At 34.3% G+C, this 24000-nt stretch overlaps 1 protein-coding gene across 1 annotated transcript in view; it reads left to right on the forward strand.

Moving 5' to 3' along the window:
• Positions 1-24000, forward strand: part of BMPR2 (bone morphogenetic protein receptor type 2) — a 143198-nt gene that overhangs the window by 77742 nt on the left and 41456 nt on the right. The window contains exons 2-3 of the mRNA XM_068968261.1: positions 10141-10311; positions 11802-11972. Coding sequence (XP_068824362.1) covers positions 10141-10311; positions 11802-11972 — 342 coding nt within the window. The remainder of the gene's footprint in view (positions 1-10140; positions 10312-11801; positions 11973-24000) is intronic.

The raw sequence follows: 24000 nt of genomic DNA on the forward strand, positions 1-24000 counted from the left end.
GTAATGTGGAGACATAACTTTTTAGAATTCAAATTGGAATTTAAAAAGGAATTAATATTTAATCTACTAACATATTCAAAAATTATCTGCACCAAATTATTTTTAAGGTTTAGTTTTAAATTTCCTTAAGTTAAATGTTCCCTTTTGGTTATACAGTTCTGTGAAGTTTGACAAGTAAATAATCATGTTAACTACCACCCCAATTAAGATACAGAACATTTCTACCCCTTAGAAAATACTCTTTCAGTACCACCATAATCAGTTACTCCTTCCTTCTCCCATCGGGGCTTTGGTAACCAGTAATCTCACTCCATTCCTGTAATTTTACCTTTCTAGAATGTCATGTAATGCATCAAATAGTATACAGCTTTTTCAGTCTGGCTACTTTCATTTAGAATCATGTATTTGAAATTCATTCATGTTCTTTCTCATGTCAATAGTTCATTCCTTTTTTGTTGCAGAGTAGTTTTTGTTTACCTGGTTTTCAGTTGAGGTACTTTTGGGTTATAAATAGTTTTATGTGACTATAAGTAAAATCACTATAAGCATTCACATAAAGATTTTTGTATGAACACAGATTTTCATTACATTTGTATCAGTATCTGTAGGTATCAGGGAATGGGACTGCTAAGTTAATTGGTAAGTATATGTCCCATCTGTGTCAGTACCCTGGTCAGTACTTGATACTGTCAAGAGTTTTTTGTTTTGTTGTTTTTAAATTTTAGTCATTCTAATAGGTGTACAATAGTATCTCACTGTAGTTAAAATTTTTTCATTCATGGTTTTAAGAAAGATGAGTTATAATTGACATGCAATATTATATTTCAGGTGTACAACATAGTGAATCAGTATTTTTTATACGTTATGAAATGATCACATGATAAATCCAGCTACTACCTGTCACCGTACTGCAATATTACTGCAATTACTGCAATATTTTTATCTGTAATCCCTATACTGTATATTATAGCACCATGATATGTTTATTTTACAATTATACGTTTATACCTCTTAATCTCCTTTACCTAGATATTCCACCCCACCATCCTCCATCCTTCTGGAAACCACCAATTTGTTATCTGTATCTATGGGGCTGTTTCTGTTTTGCTCTGTTTATCTCTTCGCTTATTCCACATGTGAAAAGTGGAATCACATGCTATATCTCTTATTCCACTTAGTGTAATACCCTCTAAATCCACTTAGTGTAATACCCTCTAAATCCATGCATATTGTTCCAATTAGCAAGATTTCATTCTTTTTTTTTATATCTAAGTAATATTCCATTGTGTATATATAAACCACATCTTATTTTTCTTGTATATCCATTGTGTGTATATAAATATCACATCCAAGTTGATGGATACTTAAATTGCTTCCATATATAAATAATGACACAGTGAACCTAGGGGTACTTATAGTTTTTCAAAATAGTGTCTTCATTTTCTTCAGATAAACAGAAGTTGAATTGCTATCTCGTATGGTAGTTCTGTTTGTAATTTTTTGAGGAACCTCCCTACTATTTCCTGTAGTGACTGAACCAATTTATATTCCCACTATGTACAATGGTTTCCTTTTCTCCACATCTTCATCAAAACTTGTTGTTTGTTGTCTTCTTGAGAATAGTCTGACAGGTGTGAGGTGTCTGTCTCATTGGGGTTATGATTTGCGTTTTCCTGACTACTGATGTGTAGCATCTTTCCATGTGCCTGTTTGCCATCTGTATGTCTTTGAAAAAAATATCTATTCAGGTCTTCTGCCCATTTTTAAAAATTAATTTACCTGGAGGCTAATTACTTTACAACATTGTGATGGTTTTTGCCATACATTGACATGAATCAGCCACAGATGTACATGTGCCCATTTTTAAATTGTGTTGTTTGGGGTTTTTGAGGGGGTGAGGGGTATTGAGTTGAATGTTGATCAGTTGCTAAGTCGTGTCCAACTCTTTGACCCTGTGGATTGCACTATGTCAGGCTTTTCCTGTCTTTCACCATCTCCCTGAGTTTACTCAAACTCATGTTCATTGAGTCAGTTATTCTCTGTTGTCCCTTGTCCTCCTGCCTTCAGTCTTTCCCAGCATAGAGTCTTTTCTAATGAGTTGACCCTTTGCATCAGGTGGCCAGAGTTTTGGAGCTTCAGCTTCAGCATCAGTCCTTCCAGTGAATGTTCAGGGTTGATTTCCTTTAGGATTGACTCTGATCTCCTTGCTGTACAAGGGACTCTCAAGTCGTCTCTAGGACTACAGTTTGAAAGCACCAATTCTTCAGTGTTCAGCCTTCTTTGTGGTCCAACTCTCACATCCATATATGATTGCTGGAAAAACCATAGCTTTGACTATATGGACCTTTGTTGGCAAAGTGATGTCTCTGCTTTTTAAAGTGCTGTCTAGGTTTGTCATAGCTTTTCTTGCAAGGTGCAAGTGTCTTTTAATTTCCTTAAATTAATGCAATTTAATTGCAGACACCATCTGCAATTATTTTGGAGCCCCAGGAGTCTGTCACTGTTTCCATTTTTTCCCCCATCTATTTGCCATGCAATGATGGGACTGGATGTCGTGATCTTCCTTTTTGAATGCTGAGTTTAAGCCAGCTTTTTCAATCTCCTCTTTCACCTTCATCAAGAGGCTCTTCAGTTCCTCTTCTTTCTACCATTAATATGGTATCATCTGCATGTCTGAGATTGTTGATATTTCTCCTGGCAACCTTGATTCCAGCTTGTGATTCATCCAGCCTGCTGTTTCACATGATGTACTCTGCATATAAGTTAAATAAGCAGGGTGATAATTTACAGCCTTGATGTAATTCTTTCCCTGTTTTAAACCAGTCCATTGTTCCATGTCTGGTTCTAACTGTTGCTTCTTGACTTGCATACAGGTTTCTCAGGAGGCAGGTAAGGTGATCTGGTAGTCCCATCTCTTTAAGAAGTTTTCACAGTTTCTTATGAGGTGAATGAGTTCATTATATACCTTGGATGTCAGCTCCTTATTGGAGTTAAAAATATCTTCTCACATTAAGTAGGTGGATTTTTCATTCTGTTGATGGTTTCCTTTGCTGTGCAAAAGCTTTTTAGTTTGATATTATCCCATTTGATTATTTCTGCTTTTGTTTCCCTTGCCTGAGGAGACATACCCAAAAAATATTATTAAGATTAATGCCTGAAAGCTTACTGCCTATGATTTCTTCTGAGAGTTCTATAGTTTTAATCTTAGATTTAATTCTGTATCCCCTTTTGAGTTTGTTTTTTTGTATGACGTAAAAGAGTGGTCCAATTTCATTCTTTTGCATGTCATTGTCTAGTTTTCCAGCACCATTTATTTAAGACTGTATCCATTGAATATTCTTGCCTCCTTTGGCTTATATTGATTGAGCATATAAAGCCTGGGTTTATTTCTGGGCTTGCTGTTCTGTTCTGTTGATCTCTGTATCTCTTTTTGTGCCAGTATCATACTGTTTAGATTATTATACTTTTGTAGTAGAGTTTGAAATTAGGGAATGTGTTACTTCCAGCTTTGTTCTTTTTCAAGATTGTTTATTGAGGCATTTTGTGTTTCTATGTAGATTTAGAATTATTTATTCTAGTTCTGTGAAAAATACTATTGTTATTTTGATAGGAATTGTGTAGAATCTGTAGGTTGCTTGGTAGGATGGACATTTTGATAATACTAATTCTTCCAATTCATGAGCACTGATAAATGGATTTCTTTGCATTTTTTTACATCATCTTTAAGACACTGAACATTTTCTGAGTACGTGTCTTTCACTTCCTTGGTTAAATTTATCCCAAGGCATTTGTTTTGATGCAATTGTGAATGGGATTGTTTTCTTCATTTTTCTGTTTGTTTGCTCTTAGTGTGTAGAAGTGCTGCAAATTTCAGTCTGTTATTATTGTGTCCTGCAACTTTACTGAATTCATTCACTAGTTCTCACAGGTTTTGGGTTTTGGTGGAATCTTTAGGGTTTTCTATATATAATATATCATCTTCAAATAGTGACAATTTTGCTTCTTTCTTTACATTTTGGATGCTTTCTATTTTATTTTCTTGCCTGATTGCTTTGATTAGGACTGTGAATACAGTGTTGAATAGAAGTGTCAAGTAGGCATCCTTGTCTTAGTTCCTGAAATTAAAGGAAAAGGTTTCAGCTTTTCACCATTGAGTATTTTGTTAGTTGTGATTTGTCATGTATGGGCTTAATTATGTTGAGGCGCATTCATTCAATATCTACTTTGTTGAAAGTTTTTGTCTTAAATGGATATTGACTTTTATCATTCATTGCGGTTTTAATTTGAATTTTCATGTTAGAGTCACATTTTTTTTAATGTGAAAATTTATTTGCCATGTGTCTGTTTTTAATGTAGGAAAAGGAAGTAAAGATGGATGGATCAGTGTTATTCTTGTATTTTTAGGAAAAGCTGACCAGCAGAGGCTTCCACATTAAAGGGCTCTGGGTGTCCAGGCATCAAGGGAAAGAGCTTTGCTGTGCTTGTTGGACCTTGTTACAAAGAACTAGGCTTCCTTTAAACATCAGCATCCCCAAACTGGAATCTTTCATCTTAAAGAATTTGTGCCATAAGTACCTTGTATTTATATATATATATATATATATATATATATATATATATATATATAAATAAAGAGTATTCTATACGAATGGTTCTTTAAACCAAGATCCCATAGCACAACCCAGAGTGTCAAGTTTCTTTTTTGCTGATGTCATACTTTATTTTTCTAGGACTTTAATCTTATTTTACTCTAAACAAAAATCCTGATAGAATTGAACATATATACAAATGTTCATAACAGTTTTATTTCTAATAGCCAAAAAACCCTGAAAACTGCCCCATAAGCTTCATAAGATGAGAAATTAAACAGATTGTACATCTCATCTACATCATGAAATGCTACTACATAAAAAGTAATTAACTATTGATTCGTGCAGCAAATTGGGTGAACCTCAAGGAATTTTGGCTCAGTGAAAAAAGTCAGTCTCTGAAGTATATGTACTATATGAACACCTGTGAAATATCAATCATTGAGTTGGAGAGCAGGTTAGTGGTTACTATTGATTCGGAATGGGGGACGAAGGGATCATGATTTTAAAGGGTTAACATGAGAGTGAAAATACGGTTGAATGTTTGGATTGCGATAGTATATGACAAAATTGCTTAAATTTTTTCTCACACAGATAAGTACATGTATTACTGATAAAATATGATTAAACTCTGTGGATTATGCTAATATCGATCTCTTGGTTTTGTTACTACTGTATAGTGATTGTGTGGTTTAGATGTTTGCATTGATGAGAGAGGTTTTGGACTACTCTCTATTTTTCTTTTCTTTTCTAGACTGGACTAGCATAAGTTTTATTCAGTGGCCAAAGAATGGAGAAGTGGGAACCTAGTTTGTGAATCAAATTCTCTTCCCTGTATTTCTTTTCAATTACCTATGGATAGATTGGTATTTAAAAGTAAAAAATCTAACATAAAAATCATTCAGAAACTTTTGTTTTTGAAACATATAAGTAATCATGAATATATTTTCATGAAAGGTCAAATAATATGATTGTATTTGTTTGTTTGTTTGTTTTTAAAAAGGGCAAATAGTTAATAGTTTTACTTCCCAGGTGATGCAGTGGTAAAAAATCTGTCTGTCAATGTAGGAGACACAGGTTTGAGTCCCTGGAGAAGATCCGCTGGAGGAAGAAATGGCAACCCGCTTCCAAGATTCTTGCCTGGAAAATTCCATGGACAGAGGAGCTTGTTGGGCTATACAGTCCATGGGGTTGCAAAGAATCGGACATGACTGAGTACACACAGAGTTAATATTTTCAGTACAGCCTTTTTTTCCTTTCTTTTCTTCCCTCATAAAAGCAAGTAGGTAGTATTTTTCAGTGTAAGCATAATGATGCTGATTTATGTCTGTAATGACAGTTAACTGATGCTGACATGATGAAACTATGCCATACCTTTATACCTTGCATTCTTGATAGTGTTATGTCACAGAGTGGGAAATATAAGACAGCTGAGTATTCCAGACATGCCACACCTGTTCCTGGAAATTAAATGCTGCATATGATTAGCAAATGCAGATCCCAGAAAGCTTATGTAAACAGAAAATGTTTACTTTATTTTCAGTTTTATATATATATGAAGCAAAATAGTATATGTTATCTCTATACTAATACTATCTTAATTGCTTCATTTATAGTTTCATGGTGAAAGGACTGGATGATTATTGCCTAGATATATAATCTTTGAGTAGGAATATGATATTGAGTATAATTCATGTAGATATGAAAACTGCCCTTAACACTGTTGGGGACTTATGGTATACAAAATGAGTTTTGTAAGCCTAATCTGACTCTGGGAACAAGTGAAGTCACCTTCCTGCTTGGTGGAGAAGATATGTATGTTAAATTGATAAAATATAGTACCACATAATGGTAAAGCAGAGCATCAAAAATGGCATCCTGGATATTGTGTATATTATGTGTAAAGGCCTGCAAAGCCCTTAGCATATTTGTGTGGTGGAAAGTGAAGAATGGAGAAGTGGCATGAATGGCAAGATTGAGTCCTAGGGCTGAATTACCCATTAGGCACAGTAAGCATAGAGTCCAGGACCCATAGTATTTTTGTAGGCCCATGAAAATGTTTTAATTTGTTTTAGAATCAGAAGGAAGAAAATGAAATTTATTGGTGAAGAAAATGTTCTGATATTTAGTATTAATGTTTTTCTCCCAATGCAGTTATAAAGTATACTTTTTAATGGAGGAAAGGTCCCATGAGAACAAAAGTTCCTAGGGCCCACAAAATTGATCATGTTCCTATTGGGTCTTAATTATAAATGGGCTTCAATGCTAAATGAAGTGCTTGAATTTCATTCTAGCAACTTCAGGGAGCTAATAGATTTTAAGCATGGTCCACTTTATCTTTTACGATGATATCTCTGTTAGTAGTTCGGATGTGACTATTTGCATTTTAACATAGTTATGTTAATCAAAATTGTTTTAGTGCTTATTACAACCAGATATCACCTCTTCAAAATGAGGAGAACAACTTTTAAAAGACTAATGTCTAATCACAGTACTTGGTTAAGGATGTCTCTTAAGAGAGCTAATTGACTATATTCAACTGATCAAGATTTGCCAAGCTGTTGATAAATTTAAAAAACCACATGTAAATAATCAGGTCTTTGTATGTGACAGTATAATGCTAGGCTAGACTCTCTCGTAATACTTTTTATTTCATGCCTTCTTTGCCTACACGATTTATGAAGGATCCAAAACTTTCTATAGAGATACTGCTGAAACATTCCAACAAATAGCATTTAAAAAGCTATAAGCACTCTTTTATGAAACGGATTTCTTTTCTTTGATTTGAGCAAAAGGTGGTTTGCTAGACATCTTTATTTTATATGGTAATTTGCTGAATCAAAATTTGAAAGAGTTATTCTTAAAATAGCAAAGTATATTTTTCCTATACTAATTAGACTTTTTTATTTATGCTGTACTGGGTCATTAGTGCTGCGTGCAGGCTTTCCTTAGTTGTAGTGAGCAGGGCCTGTTCTTCGTTGGGAGTTTCTCATTGTGGTGGTTCTCTGTTGTGGAGCATGGGCTGTAGAGCTTGTGGGCTTCAGTAGTTGCATCAGATGGGTGCAGTAGTTGAGGCTTCTGGGCTTATCTGCTCCGGGACATGTGGGATCTTCCTGGACCAGGGATCAAACTCGTGTCCTGTGCATTGGCAGGTGGATTCTTTATCACTAAACCATCAGGGGAGTCCAGGCTGAAGTAATTTTAAGAAAAAAATCAGTGAAAACTGAGAGACAATAAAGGTATGATTCATTGTACCTACATTTGTACCTTTATTGCTTTGATGATATTGGGGTGAAGAGAGAGGGAAACAGAGAGGAGATCGGATTTGTTTATTGTCTTTCTCCATAAGGAGTCTTCTAGGTTTCATTCATTGAATTATTTAATAATGACACTAAAATTTTATGCCATTACCCTCATGCCTTTTGCTGCTTTTCTATTCTAAAAGAAATCCAAGAAGAGGAAAAAATTTTATTTTGTGTCATTTCATGATAATATTCTTTTTCTTTTTATTTTTAAATTAAATAAGGCATTTTCTTCTACTTCCAGGTATGGTTAGATCCCTATTCATTAACTCAATATTCAATACAAAATTCTAGACAAAATGGATAAGAACAAAAGAGAAGGAGAAAAAATAGACTATCTTGGTTGTGAAAAAATAGAGATGTTTAGTTTATAAATTTATTCTGACCTTTCTAACAATAATGACAAAATTTCTAACAATAATGACAAAAAGGGAATCAGAGTGGGTTATATAATTTCAGCAAGTGGTAGTAGCTAAGGAGCCTTTAACTTTAATCAAGAAACGGGGATAGGGAGTTAAAATAGACATGCTTTTTTTAAAGATCTATATTACAGATTTTTCTTTTTAGTTTGCATCTTTTAAGTATCAGTCTCTCTGCTGTATGTACTTTATATGTAGAGATTTATTTTGATCTTAATAATTTGTGAAAGTTTGCAAATTAGGGTATTTATATCTAAGGAAATACTCATTAAATATGCAAGATAATATAAATGTTTGTCATTAAAGGAATTTGAATATGTGACTATTTATGATAAAATATGGTAGAATTATAATCAGGCTAATGTCCTAAGATTAGTTTTTATGAAAAAATGTACTGTATTTTCTGGCCATTTATTTGGTATTAGTGGATATCTTCTAGAAGACTGCCTGAAGTAATTTTTAATTGTGGAAATTACTTTTTTTTTTTAAGTAATTACTCTCTGTCTCCAAGTAAACTTTAAGATGCTTGAGGGGTGGAACTCTATGTTATCTACTTATAAATCCCCTACTTAGCCCAGTACTTTGAATGTGGTCTGTTGTAGTAAATATGGCAGGTCTGTGTTTCTGAATGGACTTGAGCCCACAGTTGTTGGTCTTTGCTTTCTTTTCTAGGGTTTGGACCTACCTTAGTATGAGAAACATTATTTTAATAGATCATCTGTAGTGCTAACATGGGCTTCCCAGGTGGTGCAGTGGTAAAGAATTCACCTGTCAATGCAGGAGACACGGATTTGATTCCTGGGTTAGGAAGATCCCCCTGGAGTAGGAAATGGCAACCTACTCCAGTATTAATTGCCTAGAAAATTCCATGGACAGAAGAGCCTGGCTACTAGCTAGTCAAACCATTAGGAATGTCTGCTTTATGAAACCAAATAAAGATCAGCCATTGCTTTTGATGACCATTTACTTCTTTGGTAGTCTCAGCAGTGTTGGTAAATGTTTGTTAGCTGATAAATTATGTGGCAAATGTGCTGAGATTGGTTAAATCGATTATGTATATGGAGAAAACTTGACTGGCATTGAAAATACATTCGGGTAACCTTTAGTATAAGGGATTATTAAGCATCTCTTTTTCTGGCTATTTTATTGATATTTTTAATAATGGAAAATCATTTTCTTTTTGACCACTAATAGGCTTAATATTTAAAAACAGGTTTATTAAGGTATAATTTATATAATAGCATGAAATTCACTCATTTTAAGTGAAGAGTTATTTTTTTTCTGATAAATTTTACAAAGCTGTGCGAACATTACCACATGTAATTTTGAAATAGTCCAGATAAAAATCATGTATCCATTTGCAGTCAGTCCTCATCCTTAGTTTAATATGGCTAATGATATTAGGTTTAGCATTTTACAGGTTGGTGTAAAATATGGTAGAGGGGGATACTGTAGAATTTCCAAAAATTATTCAGCCTTCTAGGTTTGTTGATTTCTTTCTTTTTAATTTTTAATAATTTAGAGCATGGACATTTTTCTGATATTTGTTAATTCAGACGTTAATATTCCATAGAGTGATGAGAATAATCTTTATAAGAGGATATTGGCTTTTGAGAAATGTGTGTTCAGTAAGTTTGCTTCTTCTTTGGAAGTTAACAAACTAATAGAAAATATTACTAAATATGTACAAAATTTCTCAGTTACCCACACCTTGTTAGGAATTTAGTAGGGAAATTTAAAGTTGTTTTCAAAAAGACTATAAAGGCTTTTGTAATAATTTTTTGCAAAGATTATCGTATAACGAATTTGTCATTTTTTCCTTTGTTTTAGCTTCTCAGAATCAAGAACGTCTCTGTGCATTTAAAGATCCATATCAACAAGACCTTGGGATAGGTGAAAGTAGAATCTCTCATGAAAACGGAACAATATTATGCTCAAAAGGTAGCACCTGCTATGGCCTTTGGGAGAAATCAAAAGGGGACATCAATCTGGTAAAACAAGGCAAGTGATACTTTTCTTACCTGAAATAACTGTTTCATACAATTGAAGATTATCTAAAAGAGGCATGGAGATAAATTATAACACCGTCTGCAGGAGAACAGTAAATTTAAAAGTATGTATTCATGTATGTATTCACAAACAAGCTCCAAATTTACAAAGGGTAATTGATTTTTAGCTTATTTTAATAGTATGTTATTACAGCGTTAATAATATAATAACTTTCTATGAAGTTTAGAAAATACAGAAAACTGTAAGAGAAATAAATGTCTACAATTCCATACCGATAAAAATTTTTTTAAACTACATTGGTTTATTCCCTTCAGGTACTACATTTGTACTCCTATGTTATATGTTTGTGTAATTTTTTTTCCAAATTATGGTAATACTATATAAAAAATTTAATACACAGTTTCCCCATTTTAAATTATATCATGGATATTTTCCTGTCTTTAAATATTCTTTGAGAACACCTTCAACATCTATATGATATTTCATTGTATACATGTATCTCAGTTTACTTACACATTACTGTTTTGTTGGACATTATATTATTTTCCGGTTTTCATTGTAATATAATGCTTCAGTGAATATCTTTGAACATAATTCTTTGTATGTCGAATACACCTTTTAAAAAATTTTTTTATTTATGACTGCATTGAGTTTCTTTTGCTGTGCATGGGCTTTTCTCTCGTTTCAGTCAGCGGGGGCTCCCGCTCACTGTTGCAGTGCGTTGGGCTTCTCATCGCAGTGGCTTCTGTTGTGGAGTATGGACTCAGAGAGCACAGGTTCAGTAGTTGTGGCTCATGTGCTTAGTTGCTCGTGTCATGCAGGATCGTCCCGGATCAGGGATTAAACCTGTGTCTCCTGCATTGGCGGTCAGATTCTTTACCAACTGAGCCATCAGGGAAGCCCCAGAACAGACTTCTTTTTTTTTTAAACACAAAAAATATTTTGTATTGGTATATAGCTGATTAACAATATTGTGGTAGTTTCAGGTGAACAGCAGAAGGACTTAGCCATACATGTGGAATAGACTTCTTGAAGTACAATTTTTAGATTATCAAACATGAATATTTTAAAGACTCTTCATAAAAACTACCATGTAACTTTCTAGAAATGTTGCATATGTTTACATTCCCTCCAGCACTGTATGAGAGTATTACTGAACCCTTGTTATCATTATATATCATTATTTTAAAAACCAGAACAATTTAATAGATGAAAAAGTATTCTTATAGATGTTTTAATAGTAATTCTTCGATTAATTATGAAGTGAAAGATTTTATTAATGGCTTTTTCCTCCCACGAAATGCCTTTTTATGCTCTGCCTTTTTCTGTTATTTAAAAAAATGTGGTTTCCTTTTGGTTTGCAAGAGAGTTGTATAACTTATTTGTACTCCATCACATTGTTTGCAATTTGTTTGTTGTTTTCCTTTTAGTTCTTTCTAATCCTGGACTCCTAACTTGTTTACATTAAACTCTACTTGTAGGATGTTGGTCTCACATTGGTGATCCCCAGGAGTGTCACTATGAAGAATGTGTAGTAACTACCACCCCACCCTCAATTCAGAATGGAACATACCGGTTCTGCTGCTGTAGCACAGACTTGTGTAATGTCAACTTTACTGAGAATTTTCCACCTCCAGACACAACACCACTCAGTAAGTAAAGTAACATAATTTTTCCTGAAAATTCCTTTCTCCAAAGATTTTCAGAATTTAAAATATTATAAAAATATTCAAGTTTGGCCAAAGTAAAAGAGAGAGAGAGAGTTCCAGCATTATGAGAGTACATCTAGCTAATGGCTGAAATTGAAAAAAGGTATACCAGGATTTCCAAGATATGAATCAAAATATAATACTTTTTAACTATATTTTGAAGGGAGTGACAATATTAAGAATACAACATGTGTGCCTACTTTTTACCCAGCACTCCCATTTGTGGGAAATTGATCTTTGAAGACATACCCCCAACAGTATTAAATGCATACGCATAAAGTATCCATTGCAGTATTGTGTGTAACTGCATAGTATTGAAACCACATAAAAGCCTAAGAATAGAAGATTGATTGAAATCCACTATGGTACATACGTGTAATGGAGTACTGACGTTACAGCCATATTTGGAGGTAATGTTAGGTGTGTAATAAGCTTATACAATATGCTATCTTTTATGTAAAACAGAAAGCTTATCATTACATAACGAAGTGAAGAAAGGATAAACCAGAAAACAGTGAAGTTGGTTACTTACAAGGCTTGGAGGGAATGGAGCAAAAAGGATACAGGGAAAAAGAGTCCTCTGAACATAGCTTTATATTATGCATGTAGTTTTGAATTTTGGAATCATGCTGCTAATCTCTGTGTGTAAAAGTATAACTAAATCATTAAGGATGGGAAGGGGGTGCAATTCCAAACTCAAAGTAAATGAGCCCAGTTGTATTTCACATAAACATTGTAATCACACTTAAGGGAAAATGAAAGAACTAACCACTTTACTAAAACGGTATTTGACTGTATATACTCTTTTATGCAAGATGTGATGTAAGTGATAGTGGGGGTAGTTGCAAATAAATACTAATCTCTTGAGAAGATTTTATTTTCAGTAGTGTGGACAAAGCAGTTCTGAAATTGTAGATATATTTGTTTTATGGGATTAAGAAAATGAATATAGGTGTTGATATTCTTGAGGGACCTTGTTCTCACTGAAAGAAATAAGGAAACATAGTTATAGATGTGGAAATAAAAGAGAATCCTATGTGAATAGATTGTAGTTCAAAATATCATTAGGGACATAGTCCTTTAAAAATATCCACATATATGTGTTACATGCATTTATATGAAGCTGTGTGTGTATGTGTATTTCTATGTGTATACATACCTACCTACCTAAATATATTTCTTACCTTTGTTTGTTGACAAGAATAAGAAACAAAAGCACTCCAGTAACTATGAGTGTACATAACACACAGTTTTAGTTTCTACTATGACTCCCCAGAATTCCAAACTGAAAGCAAATGAAGCCACTTGTATTTCACATAAACATTTCTCAGCAAGGAGATCAAACCAGTCAATCCTAAAGAAAATCAGTCCTGAATATTTATTGGAAGGACTGATGCTGAAGCTGAAGCTCCAGTAGTTTGGCCACCTGATTCAAAGAATGACTCATTGGGAAAGACCTTGATTCTGGGAAGATTGAAGGTAGGAGAAGGGGACAACAGAGGATGAGGTGGTTGGATGGCATCACGGACTCGATGGACACAAGTTTGAGCAAGCTCTGGGAGTTAGTGATGGACACGGAAGTCTAGTGTGTTGCAGTCCATGTGGTCACAAAGAGTCAGACACGACTGAGCGACTGAACTGAACTGAACTGATGACTCCCCAGTCAATGAAACTTGGGCTCCTTGGAAATGACTTACGTCTAGGATTGGTGCAGCATAGGTACAAAATAAGCCTGCAACATCTTGTAACACTAGAAAGTAAGGAAAGAAGTACCCCCTAAAAGAATGGAGACTTGTCACAGTAATCAGCTTGAAGGATCCTCCCATGAGCTATGTTTGAGATCCTTGTAGTGCCAAAAAACTACAGTATTAAGTTATAAACCATTGGAGGAAAAATGAATTGGTTCTCTGTTGATAGAGAGAAGATAGGGCAGTTGTTTATAGTAGAATGCCAAGTGGTAAATCGAGAAGTTAGAAAATTATCATTATGCAGCTATCATTCCAAGTATTGGGTCAGGCAAGAATCATCAAATGATCTCAAATCTAGAGGGCAGTCAGTAAAGACAGAGGGTATTTGAATTTAGAATTTCTCCAACATATATTGCAAGGGAAAAATTAGTAATTATGAAGTGAAAAAATTGGACAGTACCTTAGCCATGTATTAATAGTGTCATTAATGAAGGGCAGATGCACATCCGTGATACCCTGAGGACACAATGTGCTAATACAGGACTGCATTTCAGCCAGGAATGCACATCCTGAATCTAATCACAAAGGTAAATCAGGCAAGTCATAAATTAAGAATGTTCTGTTACAAAAAGGGAGTTTGTTTCCCTTAAAAAATGTCAGTTCAGTTGCTCAGTCGTGTCCAACTCTTTTTGACCCCATGGACTGCAGCATGCCAGTCTTCCCTGTCCATCACCAACTCCCGGAGTCTGCCCAAACTCGTATCTGTTGAGTCGGTGATGCCATCCAACCATCTCATCCTCTGTCATTCCCTTCTCCCCTTCTTTTATATATAAAGAGTTTTTGTAAGTTTAACATAGCCTCTAATTTAAAGGTTAAAGTTTTTTTGGTTTGGGGCCCAAAATATTAACATTTGACATTTATTGTCTACCAATATAATAATAGGCAAAAAGTTACAGGAAGATTAGCTGTAAGTTAAGTGTGACTGGTTCCTAAGAAATTTAGTGGAATAGGAAGTCCACTGATGCTTTTGTTGAGGCATAAGTGAAATGTCTGTTTTAAAATAATTAAATCCAGCAGTTAATTATTAATGTTGGAAAAAGTTATATGAGGATTGTTATATGCCATAAAAATTAAGATTCTATTTGGACCATAGATCACCAATGATTTCTAGCTAGTTAAGATGCTAGCTCTTTGGTCTCAAGCATTTTTCCTCCAATCACAGCATCTGAAGTATAGTTTTCTATATTTTGTATTTCTCCTTTAAGAATTATTATTACCATAGAAAAAGAAAAGAAAAATAGCTTCTGATATTTAGAAATGCATGTCAGATATTTTGCTGTAACCCCTGACCTCAGGTTATTGGCAAGAGTCTTTAGCATGTGTTCAGACTGAGTCACATTATCGGATAATTCTCCAAAATAAAACTGGCTTAAAAAAAAAAAAAAACTGGCTAGAGATTAGGAGATTTATGGATTGATTGATAACTCATATAGATCTTTGCTCCTCAGTCATTTTTTTCAAAGATTTTTCTCTTCTACTAATAAGTCTGTTTCAGTTGTTTGTCTCTTTTAAGGGGCTAGGTACCTGATTTTGACTATTTGTACTTTAAAAATGAGAAGTATGAGAATCTTAAAAAACACTATCCAGTAGTTCTGTACCTGTTTATGCATTATTATAAGTAAACCTGGTTCTAGACACAGTTACGGACTTCAGGAAGATTAGGTACTCTTCTTCCCTCAAGATCTTTTCTGTGGCCCTTTCCTTTCTCTTAGGAAACCGTCCGTGTTTTGTGCCCAGTATGATAGGTTAACTTTTTGATGTACTTTGTTTCCTTCCCGCATCTGCATATGCTGTTCTTAATTCTATTTCCTTTTCGCCTTAAGACATTAGTGTTAGATATTTATTCAATGAGTATTGCTTCTTAAAATATTACTTGCGGTAAACTTTAGATTCTTAGAGAATGTTTTTTTCAGATGGGATACATCTACTAATGAAATGTCAATTCAGTCTGTCAGGATTATATAATTGATAGAGCAGTTTCAGTAAACATACTAAAGGGACTCCAGGCCTTTATTACATAGGGAAATTGGAACTAGCTAAGTAACATTTTTTGAGTACTCATTAAGGGCTCTGTATGCATTAAGCATTTACATTTAACCCTTACAGAAATATATGAAATGGTTACTGTTACATTCTTGTTTCACATGGACAACACTGAGGCACAGATATGTAATTTACCAAGTCACACAGCTAGTAAGTGGTAGAGCCAAGATTTCAGACCAGATGTTTTGACTCCAGAGTATGTGTTACTAAACACTACTTTCTATTAGTTATAACCATTACTGTCTATACTCAGTTATCCTTAACCATTACTCTCTACACACAAATGGGGACAAATTAATACTTGTTTGTTCATTCATTTGTGAAAAGATTTTTTTTGAGCATGCTTATGACATTTTCCCCAAATTCAAAGACATCTATTTTTCTTTGTATCATCTCATTAAAAAATACTTGAAGTATTTTAAAGGGAAATTTCTCATCAACTGTAAATTGAAAGCCAGTATGGTAAGTAGGTGTTGTAAGTATTATAAGAAGGGAGAACTTTAAAAATCCCTTATTTATATGACCTCACAGCAGTCAGAATGGCCATCATCAAAAAGTCTACAAACAGTAAGTGCTGGAGAGGGTGTGGAGAAAAGGGAATGCTCTTGCTCTGTTGGTGGGAATGTAAATTGATATAGCCACTATGGAAGAAGGTATGGAGATTACTTTAAAAACTAGGAATAAAACCACCATATGACCCAGGAACCCTACTCCTAGGCATAAACCCTGAGAAAACCAAAATTGACAAAGACAGATGTATCCTGTTGTTTATTGCAGCACTATTTACAGTGGTACCAGAACATGGAAGCAACCTAGATGTCCATTGATAGATGAATGGATAAAGAAGTTCTGGTACATATACACAATAGAATATTACTTAGCCATAAAAGGGAATGCATTTAGACAGAAAACAACAAAATTCTGTAAAGCGATTATCCTTCAATAAAAAGAATAGTAAAAAAAAAAAAAACCCAACATTAAAAAAAAGGGAACGCATTTGAGTCTGTTCTCATGAGGTGGATGAACCTAGAACCTATTATACAGAATTAAGTGAGTCAGAAAGATAAAGATAAATATCATATTCTAACGCATATATACGGAATCTAGAAAAATGGTACTGAGGAATTTATTTACAAGACAGCAGTGGAGAAACAGACATAGAGAATAGACTTATGGACATGGGGAGAGGGGAGGAGAGGGTGGGATGTATGGAAAGAGTAACATGGAAACTTACATTAGCATGTGTAAAATAGATAGACATCAGGAATTCGGGAATTTGCTGTATGGCTCAGGAAACTCAAACAGGCTCTGTATCAACCTAGAGGGATGGGGTAGGAGATGGGAGGGAGGTTCAAAAGGGAGTGGATATGTGCATACCTATGGCTGATTCATGTTGAGGTCTGATGGAAAACATCTGTAAAGCAATTATCCTTCAATAAAAAAAAATTTTAAAAATTACTTATTTAATTGTAAATAAGTTGAAAGTAAATTAGTTAATTAGCTAAATATTGTTGCTTATCAAATTGTCTGAAACTTGAGGCTTGCTTTCTTTGTGTTAAAAGAAGAGAATAGCAAATGTTTGTGAGGTAATAGAATTAAACTGTCACCAAGTTGAGATTTTGTTGTTTAATAACCAGGCAAAAGAAAGAAAGAAACTTCACGAATACATGTCCATGTAGCACCTACAAAGTCTGGCACTTTATGAAAGTGAACAATATTATTTTGAGTTTTTTTCCAACCATGAGAGACTTTGTGGTACTTACTCTGTTTAAAAAGAAAGCCAGTCTTTAAGTAAATGAATTTGTATCTACAGTATTCTTTTATTTTCTTAAACCCTCAGTTCACCCTTTGTTTTTGTAAATCCCAAGAGTTTGAAAGAAGTATATAATTAATGCAGTATTTGCAGTTACTTAGAAAAGTTTCTTGATAACACTTCTGGAATTGGTGTAATTAACCTCCCTAACTGTAAACAAGATAATTAAGTTAGTAGAAAAGCAGGCAAAAATTTGTCATTTAAAAGAATTAAACTTTATTCACTGTGTTTAGCATTTGAAGTTCTTGAATGAAAGTCAGTATATAAATGTAGAATACTTTTCTTTTCTGTATGTTATTCATTAAGTTGATGGTTAGATCAGGTTGATAATAAAGATTAAACTGCAAAAAAAAAAGATTGAACTGCATCTAATGCTAGGTTTAAAAAATTCTAATTTATGCTCTGCTGTTTGTTAAGATTAGAAATTCTAATTTCAGCATCTGGCAGCAAATGTCTTTATCTCACACTAAGCTAGAAACGAAAGCCTACATTCAGAGACACGGACATTGGCATAGGGCCACAGGTAGGTTTTTGGCTATTGTGAATTTATACTGATTTTTTTCAGTTTTTGCTGCTTCTGTGACAGCATTAAAGCAATTGAGTAGACAGAAAATGGGTAATGAGAATGTCTTAAAAAATTTTTTTGCTTAATGACTTCATGAAACATTTTAGTAAGAATCAAAACAAAATATGTTGTTCCTTTTTATACTTACTAAAAATATTATTAGATATAATACACTACCATATACACTACCATATGTAAAATAGTTTGCCAGTATGAATTTGTTGTATGACTCAGGGAGCTCAAACCCGGCTCTGTGACAGCCTAGAGAGTTGGGAGGTGGGAGAGAGGTTCAAAAGGGAGGGGGCATATGTATACCTATGGCTGATTCATGTTGATGCATGGCAGAAAACAACACAGTGTTGTAAAGCAATTATCCTTCAAGTAAAAATAAATAAATTAAAATGTTAAAAAAATACTAGTGGAGAAGAGGTGGCACAAAAGAAATAGAGGAATGCATTCCTGTAGAAAATATTAATTCTTCAATGCTGTAGGTGTTGTTTAGTTGCTAAGTCGTGTCTGACTCTTTGCGACCCCATGAACTGTAGCCCTCCAGGCTCCTCTGCCCATGAGATTTTCCAGGCAAGAATACTGAAGTGGGTTGCCATTTCCTTCTCCAGGGGATCTTCCCCACCCAGGGATCACACCCAAGTGCACTGGTAGGCAGATTCTTGACTACTGAGCCATGAAGGAAGCCCCATGATAAGAATATAATCGACTATAATGCTATAGTAACAAGATTCTATTTATACATGTTATATGTTCTTGGTCAGACAGTTTTGATTCTGAAGTTTTGCTAGCTCTACCCTATTGAAAGTCCATCCCATTTCACGTTTACCAACTTGACCCTAACTCTAAAAAAGAATAGACTGATATTTAAAAATAAATGTCTTCTGTGGATATTGATATCCACAGAATATCAATGTGGATATTGATCAAGAAATAATTTTTATGTCTTCATTTCAATAACTACAATAAATTTTCTTGTCTGTTATGATTTCCAGTTCCATACGTGTTCTGTACCTGTTGGCCTGCATTAACTGTGCTTCATTTTCTTGTTGTATCTCTTTGATTACTGAGAACCTTTTGTATCTTTTCATATGGAAGAACTCATTATTCTTAAATCCATAAATATTTAGTGGTTTCAGATGCCAACATATCATAAAAAGTAGAGTTATAGATACATGAAAATTTTCCAGTACATCCAAAACTAAGATGAAACTGGGTTCTAGGAATCTTTTATCAGTAGAAATTAATAAGAGGCCAGACACGAAATTCAGGCAAGGCTTCATTGAGACTTCTGTTGTAGCAGGAGGGAGTGAAAATAAGTAAAATGTTCCCTTGTTCCTTCGCTGAGGGTCAAAGGATGGAAACTGGTGCCTTTTAGGGGTGGGTCCACAAGTCCGGCCAGCAGGGTGATGGGGTGGCTTACTCATCCCATTGGTGGCGCTATGTACAGGGGTTACTTGCAGTACCCTGCTTTTGCTTCTGCCTCCTCAGAAGTGGCAGTTGGGTTTTTCATCTTTTTTGTATCTTATTGTTCATAATTTGCCCCATCTGTGAATGCATGCAGTTATTTTTAAGGCCCTTTTGGTTTGTATTTTGTTCTTTGAAGAGACACTGGTCCAGTTGCAGGCCCTGCAGCAAGAGGTCCCAGGTTCCAGCCTGTCTCAAAACCAGCTGTGGTTTGTATAGCAGCTATCTTTAAAATAATACATTAGTTTTTAAAAATTGAGATATTATTGACATATATAACATTATATTTAGTTTCATATGTTCAACATAATCTTTATAGTAATCTTGACATTCTCTGTGCATGCATGGTGAGTCACTTCAGTTGTGTCTGACTCTTTGTGACCCTGTGGAATGTAGCCCACCAGGCTCTTCTGTCCATGGGATTCTCCAGGCAACAATACTGGAGTGTGTTGCCTTTTCCTCCCCCAAGGTATCTTACCGACCCAGAGACTGAACCTGCGTCTCTTACGCCTACCTACATTGGCTGGCGGGTTCTGTTTTTGTTTTAATATTCCACATAAAAGATCATACGGTATTTTTCTTTCTCTGTCTGATTCATTTTACTTTGGACAATGCCCTCAAGCATGCATCCATGTTGTTGCAAATAAATTTCCTTCCTTTTTTATGGTGAATATTGTATGTGTGTGTGTGTATACACATATACCACATTTTTTTATCCATATATTCATCAGTAGATACTTAAGTTGTTTCCGTATCTTGGTTATTGAAAATAATACTGCAGTGAGCATGGGGTGCATGTATCTTTTTGAGTTGATGTTTTCATCTTCTCCAGACATCAGTATCCAGAAGTGGAGTGGCTGTGTCATATGTTACTTCTAGTTTTAATTTTTTGAGGAAACTGCATACTGTTTTCCATAGCAGCTGCACCAACTTTCATTTCCACTAACAGCGCTTGCAGCATGTTCTTTTCTCAGCACTTCGCCAACACTTGTTATTTCTTGTCCTTTTGATAAAAAATGTTGGATAGTAGCATGGATGTAGTCACCCTAATATGTTTATCACTGGACCATTTTTTGGCTTTCCCTTTTTTTTTCTTTCAATTATTTACTAACTACTATAAAGGCTTAACTAATTTTTTTTAATTAAAATTTTTTTCATATTCTTGCCAGTTACTTCAATTACCTTTTAATCCTAGGCTACATCCACAAGACCTCAGTCTTTTCCATTACATATCCCTATTTTTTTCTAGTTATCCTCTGTATTTCAAGATGTTCAGTAATTTGTTAAATTAATTAAAGATCAATCGATAGAAAGACTGAAAAAGCTTGGTGAAAATGGCTTACCCAACAAGATCTATTGGTTTAAAGTTATGAGAAAACAATATTTAAATGGTTATATGTATCCTATTGACCCCAGTTTTGAAGTGTTTTATGATGGAGAAAAGTGGCACTTTTTTTTTTTTAATTGAACTAATAGTTGATTTACAATTCTGTTCTGGTTTCAGGTATATACAAAGTGATTTGATTATATGTTTATATATAGACATATATTTATATTCTTTTTCAGATTCTTTTCCATTATAGTTTATTACAAGGTATTGAATATAGTTCCCAATGCTATACAGTAAATCTTGGTCATTTATCTGTTTTATGTATAGTGGTGTGTATCTGTTAATCCCATACTCCTAATTTATCACCCCCTTTCCCCTTTGGTAACCATAAGTTTGTTTTCTATATCGGTGAGTCTGTTTCTATCTTGTAAATAAGTTCATTTGTATTATTTTTTAGATTCCACATATAAGTGATACAATATTTGTCTTTCTGACTTAATTTACTTAGTATGATCATCACTAACTCCTGTGCTGCAAATGGCAATAAAAAAACGGCACTTTAATTTCAGTTTCTATTAATATTGGCACAGAGATTAAAAGCCTGATGTTCAATTCAAAATATAGGCTTTCTGTTTTAGATTTATGGAGGGTTTTTTCTGGATGTCTTTGGTTTTTTGTTATTGTTCTTTGTTTTTCAGTTTTTGTTGCTGTTGTTACCATGGAAAAGAATTTTGCCTGCTGATTTTTATGTGTGATTTTAAGAGAGATTTTTACGTATTTTTAAAAGAATTGTTTACAATTATTTCACTATAAGGACTTCTCTTTTTCTATCTGTTCTGAGTTCTGCCGTGCTAATTTGAGGACGATTTTGTCTGCCACAGTGCATTTTATTAAGTAGAGGATCACTTCTTTTCCTTTTTTAAAAAAATCAATCAGACATATCTTAGTGCCCTTCAGCCTAGCAAGTCACATGGTATTCCTAGCTGCCAGAACTGCTGACCAGAGGTCACTGCTTAGAAGTGAAGGAAAAGGAAATTGAGCTTATTATTTCCTTTATCATAGACTAAAAATATACTGAAATAAATGTTAATAGTATCTGTAAAACATTTTTATAACTACTAGAAATTATGTTACTGAGTTCTGGTCTTTATGCATATATCCTGGATATTTTAAAAATAAAAAGTTAACTTCGAAAAAGGGGAGAACTATCCTCGTAGAGTGGTTTTTTAAAATTGTAGTAACTTACATGTAACCTAAAATTGACCATCTTAACCATTTTTAAGTGTATAGTTCAGTTCAGTATTGTTATTCAACCAGTCTCCAGTTCTCTTTTCATCTTGCAAATCTGAAGCTCACAAAAGTTAAATAAAATGTTGATCTTCGGGGAGTATTACATGTCTTACTCCACAAAACAACCAAAGTGCTGTGTTTTTAAGTAAACAAATACCATTTGTTTTTCCAGTTTTAATACTTCAGTCAGTAGTTAATAGCAGGGTTATAGGTATTTCTTATATAGCCTCTTTTGTTTGAATGTTAATATGTCTATAATTGTGAGAAAAACAGGTAAAAGTAGAAAAAAATTTTCTTCTAAACTATTCCTAAATGTCTAATTTTTAGCTAACCAAAAGTTGCGCATATTTGCACACATTTGTTTAATATGTTACATTAGAAAGTATATTTATTTATTTGTCAACTCTTGACAATAAAACTTCTTCAGTAAGCCACCTCTGAGTTCACTGGCCTTAACAACAAGCATTTATTATGATCACCATTCTTGAAGATCTGCTGGATTTGTCCGATACAGACTGTACTCAGGTCCAGGCTGTAGGGTCAGTTCAGGCCTTCGCTGTCTGGGGCTCAGGATAAAGGGGCAGCATTCTACTCAGAGCTCAAATAGAATTGCCCTAGCATATTTTAGATATCTGTTAGTTTTATATATTTGCCAGCCTTCGGTTGTCCACATAAGTCACGTGGCCAAATTCAATATCAACAGGTGGGGAAGTACATTCTATCTACCATGAGACCATAGGAGAATGTGAATATATTTCTGTTACAGCAAGGAGAGACTTTTAAAAACCAAGAAGAGTTACTTTCTAAACTTAAAAGGAAGATTTCTTTAGCACCTGTATATTTAGTACCAGCTCTTTTTTTCCTAATCAGTTCCTTACTTCTTTTAAAATAAAATCTGTTGCTTTTAAGAATGGACATCCAAAATATACCTGCAAGTGGTATAAATCAAAATTATTTTCACTCTGCTACCTTTTACTACGGATATTATAGTTAGGTGATTTTCTTCGTACTTTAAAAGAGCCTATTAGTTACTGTACAGATCAATACTTTTAAAAAATTAGGTTGGTATTTTTAATTGATGATTCTTGAAGTAGATCTGTCAAAGGATTCATTCCAGTTCAGTTCAGTCGCTCAGTCGTGTCCGACTCTTTGCAGCCCCATGAATCGAAGCATGCTAGGCCTTCCTGTCCATTACCATCTCCCGGAGTTCACTCAGACTCATGTCTGTCGAGTCCGTGATGCCATCCAGCCATCTCATCCTCGGTCGTCCCCTTCTCCTCCTGCCCCCAAACCCTCCCAGCATCAGAGTCTTTTCCAGTGAGTCAGCTCTTCGCATGAGGTGGCCAAAGTACTGGAATTTCAGCTTTAGCATCATTCCTTCCAAAGAACACCCAGGACTGATCTCCTTTAGAATGGACTGGTTGGATTTTCTTGCAGTCCAAGGGACTCTCAGGATTAAGACCTATTAAACAAGTCACTCATTTAAAGAGTAGTATGTCTTGCTTTCCAATTTGATAAAATACTGAGATACTTATAAAAACATAAATTGTCTTTATCTCACAGAGATTATGTGATAAATATCTTTTGCTTTTGTTAGAAAACCTAGGTAGAGTTGGGCTGAAACTACAACTTCTTACATTGTCCAGCATTTCATTAGTGCTTCTCAGCGGGACAGTTCAGTTCAGTCGCTCAGTCGTGTCCTACTCTTT

The sequence above is a fragment of the Capricornis sumatraensis genome, chromosome 3 (assembly GCF_032405125.1).
Source record: "Capricornis sumatraensis isolate serow.1 chromosome 3, serow.2, whole genome shotgun sequence".
NCBI lineage: Eukaryota > Metazoa > Chordata > Mammalia > Artiodactyla > Bovidae > Capricornis > Capricornis sumatraensis.